At 41.8% G+C, this 8,235-nt stretch overlaps 1 protein-coding gene across 1 annotated transcript; it reads right to left on the bottom strand.

Moving 5' to 3' along the window:
* Positions 1-7,291: 7,291 nt before the first annotated feature.
* On the bottom strand, positions 7,292-7,908 carry LOC147888019 (uncharacterized). Its single transcript, XM_087393129.1, has 2 exons — positions 7,859-7,908; positions 7,292-7,776 (listed from the first exon to the last, which is right to left on the bottom strand). Exons 1-2 carry the CDS (start codon positions 7,890-7,892, stop codon positions 7,343-7,345), a joined length of 468 nt encoding a protein of 155 aa, XP_087249255.1. The 5' UTR covers positions 7,893-7,908; the 3' UTR covers positions 7,292-7,342.
* Between the last annotated feature and the right edge of the window lie 327 nt (positions 7,909-8,235).

Below are 8,235 nucleotides of genomic sequence, written 5' to 3'. Positions count from 1 at the left end.
AAGTGAGGAATTGCATCAGACTGATACAATGCACCTAGACACTGATTTCAATCCCAAAGAAGATTTCAGCTATCAAGTCGACCAAGTGGAACAGGATCCTTGGTACATCGACAGCGGTGCATCATCTCATATGACAAATCATCAGGAATGGTTCACAGAAATGAAGCCATTAGAAGGTCAAAAGAATGTCATCTACACAGCAGACAATACACCGAATCCGGTTCAAGGGACAGGTGTTATCCCTATGAACAATTTCACTGGTACAAAAGGATTAGTCAAAGATGTGCTCTATGTTCCGAAGCTCAGCAAGAACCTTTTGTCAGTAGGTCAAATGACGGAACACAACTACAAAGTCATCTTCGACGGTGATGAATGCACTATCAGAGACAAATCCAAAAGAGGTCAGCTAGTAGCAAAAGGTGTCAAGGAAGGACGCTTGTACAGGATGCTAGCTACAGTACCAGATAAGCATGCCATGTCAGCTCAAATGCAACAGATGCCACTATCTGCAAAATGGCACAAGAGATATGGTCATGTCAACTTCAAGTACTTGTTAGATCTAAGGAATCAAAATATGGCAATTGGGATTCCGAAGCTACAGTTTCTTGGAAAAGTTTGTGAAGCATGCTGCTTCGGCAAACAAAAGAGAACCAACTTTGTCAGAAGTACCTCTCGTGCACGAGGTATTCTTGATTTGATTCATACAGATGTATGGGGTTATGCCCAGACCCGCAGCATCAATGGTTCACTTTATTACTTGACCTTCATCGACGACTACAGCAGATATTGTTGGGTCTACTTTTTGAAAGAGAAATCTGAAGTGTTTGCCAGATTTCAAGAATTTAAAGCCATGGTAGAAAACCAAACAGGCAGAAAGATCAAGGTCATGAGATCAGACAGAGGAGGTGAATACATGTCTTCAGCCTTCATGAACTTTTGCAAAACTCACGGCATTCGAAGACAATTCACATGTGCAGATACTCCTCAGCAAAATGCAATAGCTGAAAGGAAGAATGGGACTTTAGCAGACAGTGCTAGAGCAATGCTTAGTGAAAAGCATCTTCCGAATCAGTATTGGGCAGAAGCAATAGCTACAGCTAACTACTTGCTTAATCGGCTTCCTACCGAACCGATACAAGGTATGACTCCTTATGAAGCATTCACTGGACACAAGCCACGCATTGGGCATCTCCGCATATTTGGTTGCATAGCATATGCCCACATACATGATGATCATCGCAGGAAATTGGATGCGAAGTCACGCAAATGCATCATGGTTGGCTACAGTGAAGAAAGTAAAGCATACAAATTGTATGATCCCATCAACCGCAAAGTCATTATCTCCAGAGATGTAATCTTCGATGAGGAATCAGAATGGAAAACCTCACCTACACAGGAGATAGAAGCATCGACTTCACAGTCATCTACAGAACAGGTTGATGAAGAAGAGCAAGAATTGCCAGCAACACCCCAATCAGTGTCACAGCAGCTCAGACGGTCTACTAGGGAAAGCAGACCACCAGCCAGATTGACATATGCTCAGAAAGGCAAAGCAATTCAGGTGGAAACCACCAACTATGCTCTTATGACTACCATCATGGCTACAGAAGAGCCAGTGTACTTCGAAGACGCAGTAGATAAGCCAGAATGGCAAACTGCAATGAATGAGGAAATGGATGCTTTGTATAAAAATAACACTTGGGAATTATGTGACCTTCCACCAGGAAAGAAGGCCATAGCCAACAAATGGGTATACAAAGTGAAGTACAATCCAGATGGCAGTATTCAAAGATACAAAGCCAGATTAGTTGCAAAAGGATTTGCACAACAATATGGTCAAGATTATGATGAGACTTATGCTCCAGTAGCAAAGATGGATTCCATACGGTTCTTGATATCACTAGCGACACTCAGTACATGGAATGTGTATCAGCTCGATGTCAAGAATGCATTTCTCAATGGTTATCTAGACGAGGAAGTCTACATGCAACAACCAGCCGGTTATGTTGAACCAGGACAGGAGAACAAGGTTTGCCATCTCAAGAAAAGTCTCTACGGCTTAAAACAAGCCCCCAGAAGTTGGTACAGCAGAATTGACAAGTATTTTGCTGATCTGGGATACATGAAGTCAAATGCAGATCATACTCTCTACTACAAAGTTCAAGGGGAAGATATTACTATTGCACTTTTGTACGTAGATGATCTGATTGTGACAGGAAGCAAGGATAGCTTCATCAGAAAGCTAAAACAAGACTTATCTGCAGAGTTCGACATGAAAGATCTTGGACTTATGCACTATTGTCTTGGAATTGAGTTCTGGAGAGATTCAGATAGCACATTCATGAGTCAGCTCAAATATGTTGACAGTCTCCTGAAGAAGTTTCATATGGCAGATTGCAAGATTGCAGCCACTCCCATGGAACAGAGTTTGAAACTTACTAAAGATTCAGAAAAGCCTACAGTCAATGACAGATACTACAGGCAACTCATTGGATCTCTTATATATCTGACAATCACACGGCCAGATATTTGTTATGCAGTAAGCTCACTAGCACAATTTATGGCAAATCCAAAACAGTCTCACTGGAATGCAGCCAAAAGAGTCTTGAGATACATCAGAGGTACAAGACAATTTGGGATAGAATACAGAGGAAGTCATCCACGGTTGCATGGATACTGTGATAGTGACTATGCTGGAGATCATGAGACCAGGAGATCGACACAGGGATATGCATTTTTCCTTGGTCAAGGTGCTATATCATGGTTGTCAAACAAACAGCCAACTGTTTCTTTGTCTTCGACTGAAGCAGAATATAGAGCACTCACTACAGGTGCATGTGAGGCTATATGGCTCAGAAGACTATTGTCAGAAACAGATTACTTTGATGAGTCAAAGCCAACAACAATATACTGTGATAATCAATCGGCTCAAGCATTAGCCAAAAATCCAGTATATCACTCCAGAACAAAGCACATTGATGTCAGAGAGCACTTCATCAGAGAAAGAGTGTTACTTGGTGACATCACACTGCAGCATTGTGATAGCAAAGAAAATGTTGCCGACATCTTTACCAAACCACTCGGTAAAGAGCTATTCGAGAAACACCGACTAGCTCTTGGTTTGATGCAGAGGAAGGACATTCCCATTAAAGGGGTGTGCTGGAATGTAATGCTCAGTCCTTCTTCGATTCCCCAGAATCATCATCTTGAGGGAAGGCCTACTTCATGATGTTGATCTTGAGGGAAGGTGTTGAGAGTTCACGCTCAACATCATGTGATCATGTGTGCATAGCACCATCACGTGATCATATGTGCATAGCACTAACCTTATAGAGTGCTATAAAGGAAAGGGTTAGCTCCCCTAACCCTAACCCTAAAAGGGTTTGTATATATTCTATTTTTTCAACTAAATCTAGTGTACAGTTAGTCATTTGTGGTGTGCTCTCTAGCTGTGCCCTCTCTCCTCATCTCCACTCTTCTCCTCTCCCCTCTTCATATTTTGTCAGGCATACTGTGAAGATGCATGTGTGAACACGAATACATCTATGTGCTTGAAGAAGCCCACTCAGGAATCATATGAGGTCATTTTGCTGCCGTTGATGTTACACATAAAGTCCTGCAAGTTGGTCTCTGGTGGCTGATGCTCTTCGGAGACATGACCCTTGCCAACGTATCCAAATCCCACACAAGGTAGATGTGATGCCCCTGACCGAGATCTTGGCTGACCAACCCTGGGCCAACCCTATGGGGCATCGATTTCATTGGTCCCATAAGCCCAACAGAGCTAGGGGGGCTAGGGCTAAATACATCATCCTGGCCACTAACTACTTCACCAAGTGGGTAGAAGGAAGAGCCACAGTGAAGGCTGATGCAAGATTCACTGCCAAATTCTTATATGACTAAGTCATTACGCGGTTCGGATGTCCGTTGGAGCTAGTCAGTGATGATCGAGAAACTCACTTCTGTTGGAATATGGAAGCAAGAACTAGAAACTAGAAATGAGATAACAAGATTGAAAGACAAGAAATACCTTGAGAAGAGTGTAGACAAGACACAAGCTAGACAGATAGATTACAATGATGTGACCCATGAATATATGGGCCAAAGTACAAGACATAAAGCAAGAGTGCTTATGGGATAATTGTAGAGGTGCCACATGGCACACACTGAAGACACAAAGACTAGACTAGACTTAGACAAATGTAGACTAGGAAATAGTACACTTAGTGTGCACTTATCTCCAACACCCTCCTTAAGTGGACACTAGGAGTAAGACAAAAAGACAAGACTAGAAGACAGGCATAAAGACTGATAGACTGAGAGACAAGATAGAAGACATGACAGACAAAGATCTTGAGACACCCCTCCTCAAGTGAGATCCTCATATGGGTCCACAAGGGTAGGGACAAGATGGATCTAAAACAAAACATAGTCAGATTGAAAGACAGATAGGTAGACAGATAAGACTAGATAGACAGAAGTCTGACTGTAGTCAAACAGAAAAGACCAAGACACTAGAACCCCTTGACCTACATCATCGGTGGTCAAAGTGGTAGACAAGAAATAGAAGTAATCAGAAAGCCCACTTCTCATCATATGAGGAAGGAACAGTAGGATCTGTTGATGGAGATGCTGCAGCAACATGGGTTGAGGTAGATGCAAGGGCTGATGTAGAGGGTTTGGAGTAGTCCCTCTCCCGATGATTATCACGGCCACAAATGCTGCATGGATGATCCTTGAAGCAGTCCTTCTCTATATGATTAGTTTTGCCACAATGGGTGTAAGGCTTTCTTACCTTAGAACTTCCTTTCTTTGCTAAAAAGGCAGTGTTAGTTACCTTTCATTGTTGAGTTCTTTCTTCCTCTTGGAGAGCATTGATGATACCCTTAAGAGAAGGATTATTGTGATACTTGAAGGTAGTGACAAGAGTAGCATAGGTGTCAGGTAAGCTTTTGAGAAGCACATCAATAGCAATATCTTCGGAGATGGGAGACTTGACTGACACAAGCTGAACCATAAGACTACGAAGATAATTGACATGAGAGGCTATAGTAGCTCCTTCCTACATATGTAGATCAAATAATGAGATCATAAGTGCAATTTTAGAGTTTTTAGATCGAGGTCCAAAAAGGGTATCTAGAGTGATCCATGCTTGAGGAGCAAACTCTATGTCGGAGATGTGATGAATGTAATCATCTCCAAGGCCGAGCAATATGATAGCATAGGCTTTGTCGTTCTTGGCAGTGACAACTTGCTCAGTGTCGGGACCTTTGGGAGCAGCACGGTGAACAATGTCCCAAAGACCTTCTTTCATAAGATGGCACTTGATTTTGATTTGCCAAGTATGAAAGTTGGACCCATTGAATTTGTCGATAGATATGAGAGAATGAGAGGAAGATGCCATGTGGGAAGGTCTTACCTCTTGCTAGGATGCAAAGGCAGTGTCTATTCCCTTACAATATTGCAGAAATAAATGAAAGGAGAGATCCAAGAAGCCGGTTCTCTCACCACTTTGTCAAGGCCATAGCATATGACAGCCCATCGAAGTAGGAGGAACAAGCAAAAAAGAGAGACTGCTCAGCAAATTGAAAGAGGCAAAGCACAGTACCTTAATCCCAGGAAGAGGCAGAGGTGCAAAAAGGGGCGTGGTCCAGGAGGTCAAACAGATGGCGCCGTGAAGAAGGCCCCGATCTCGAACAGCAGCTAGAGAAGTGCGGCCTGTGTAGGTACGGATTCCGGAGGTAGTCAATAGAGCGAGCGAGAAAAAGCGAGCGGGCCCAATGAAGCGAGCGAGTTTTTTTACAATTCCTCTGATGAGAACAAATTTGAAACCGAACTTACTATAGCAAGATGTTGTCATAATAAGCATACCAATAATCAGACTTACAATCCACCCTATCTTTCACTTGAAGAACATAAACTAATTACCAAACTCATAACATAGATGACTATTGAAATACCACTTCACCCGCAAAATGCACTAGACCAAACTTTCCAAATGTATCCATGGTTCACCACAACAATTATCAGTTTATGAACAAAATGGTGTTTTAAACCATGTTCTAATCCACGTGACATTCATCATCAAGAAAGTAGTTGCGCACATGTGGTTTATCTAATTGCCACTCATCATATCTCTTGTCGGCTGTCATGAATCTTGCCATTTTTTCTGCATAGCATGGCAACAAACTACAACAAAACATACATTTCAAAGGAAAGTAAGTCAAAGTGGAACAATGAAAATAATTTCCAACAAGAAGAAAGTCTTGCCATTCTTATGTGTTATACAAAAGACAATTCGCTACCAACAAAAAGCAAAGAAAATCAATTCCTAGATCAAGGCCTTACAAACACTATCCAAAGCATCAAAATTTGTACTTTCTTGATTCAAAGGCACCCGTAAATGTTCACTATCTACCATATTATAAAGATGCTAAATAACCCTTTCAAAGTCCTCAATTTTAGCATTCAAAATATATAACAAAAAAACTCAGGGCCAGTAGCATACTAGTCATCAAAGGGGTTTGTGACAGGTTCCACTCTCTCTTCTTCCCCCTCTCCATCATGCTCTGACCTGATCCGTTTTCCAGAATGATCTGCCACAAGTGGCTCAACAATGCTAGCCATAATACCGTTGTCTGAATCAAATGAAAAACAAGGCCTGCCAATGGCCTGACAAGCACGCATAAGAGGGGCTGTACCACAACCCATCTCTAGAACCAGCCCTCCAGGAACACAGAGAAGAGACATAATGCAACCTACAAAAAAACTACTCCTCTCTAGTCCACCTCGTGCTAGCTGAGAAGACATCGGCATGATTGTCCTTGCAGAGGGAGGTATGTAATGAGTCCAGACATCTTCACGTGGATCAATCAAAAGCTGTTGGAAAAGTGGAAAGCTCTCCTCCCAAAAAACTATTGGATTCTTCTTTGCTCTACGTATTAGAGCTAATACTGAAGATTGCATCTGGAAACCACATGGAGAAAAACATGTATAGTATATTGACTTCAACTAGCAAGCATTATAGCATGAAAGATGGCAAAGATAGCATGCATAGGACTTATCCTTCCAAACATAGCATGCATAGGACTAACGAGGAGACATTTGTCAAAGACACTTTTATCATGGAATGCAAACATAGAATGCATGGAATGGTAGCTTACCTTTACACTTTTATCATGTTCTCTACAAAATCCATATGGAAACTTGTCATGAATGATCACACGTCTGAAAACCTCCAAGCCCTGGACATATGCAAACCGTTCCATCCAACCAATACATTGTCCTACAAGCAATTAATTTTATTTAAAACTAGTAGAATGGAAACAAAAAATGTGAAATGTCAATTGTGGTATTGTGCCTTACCTGCCAAAGGACATATGCATGCCAACCAACCACTATCAGACAAAGAAGCTGATGCAACTGCAAGCCCATGCCGCACATGGTCCTCGAGCAAGACATTCCAAGTAGGAGTGGATCCTCTCTCATCAAGTGGATAGCCAGATGGAAAATCGAGCAATATAAAATCTGAAGCCCACTTCACCTTCTTACCCATCCTCTTGTAGTCCTGATCTCGACTAGCCACTGTAATAAAAAACTCATGCAAAATAGCATACTTATCATTTCTTTTAGAGTCAGCAAAGTCTTTGCCCATTGCAATGTAATCTCCAACTGTACAAGCAAACAAAGGTGTGATGCCACGGGCCAAGGAAATGTCAGGTGACTGTGATCGATGGAACACGTATTGCTTCACAAGTCCCGAGATTGATTCTCCACCTATATGCAAAAGCAAATTAATTACAAGTAAAACTAGTGTTAAAGGAACAACTACATATGCAGAACACAACAACACCCTTACCTGCACTCTCTATGTGATCCATTTCATGCCGCATAGGACTAGATGGTCCCTCATCTAGAAAGAGAACAATCATAAACTTATTAATGCAATGTCAAAACAAATTGAAGACAGCATCAACAAACAATCATATTGTATCTTCCTTACCTTTTTCTGGAGGATGTTCTTGTTTCTCTTTCTCTTTCTTATCTCTCCTTGAGCTTCCCTCCACTTTGTCCTTACTTGCTTCATTGGCTTTTTGTGAAGCATAAGTATTGTACAAGTCTCTTTCTCGCACCAGTACTTGTCCTTTAGGAAAATCTATCCACCAGGGACAATGTGCTAATTCCCATTGAGAGAGACGGTGCATGCCAGGTGGATACATGCATGCAGCCTGACCA

Source organism: Dipteris shenzhenensis, chromosome 22 (assembly GCF_047967505.1).
Source record: "Dipteris shenzhenensis isolate YYH24624 ecotype China chromosome 22, Dip_SZ_1.0, whole genome shotgun sequence".
Lineage (NCBI taxonomy): Eukaryota > Viridiplantae > Streptophyta > Polypodiopsida > Gleicheniales > Dipteridaceae > Dipteris > Dipteris shenzhenensis.
Note: the sequence above shows the minus strand (reverse complement) of the source record. Positions and strands in the feature narration are given on the sequence as shown.

Excerpts from the sequence above, each read along its gene's own strand:
- LOC147888019 (XM_087393129.1), bottom strand. The coding sequence starts at position 7,892 with ATGCGGCATGAAATGGATCACATAGAGAGTGCAG. Across the intron at positions 7,777-7,858 it reads GGATCACATAGAGAGTGCAG|GTGGAGAATCAATCTCGGGA; the intron begins GTAAGGGTGTTG and ends TTTTGCATATAG.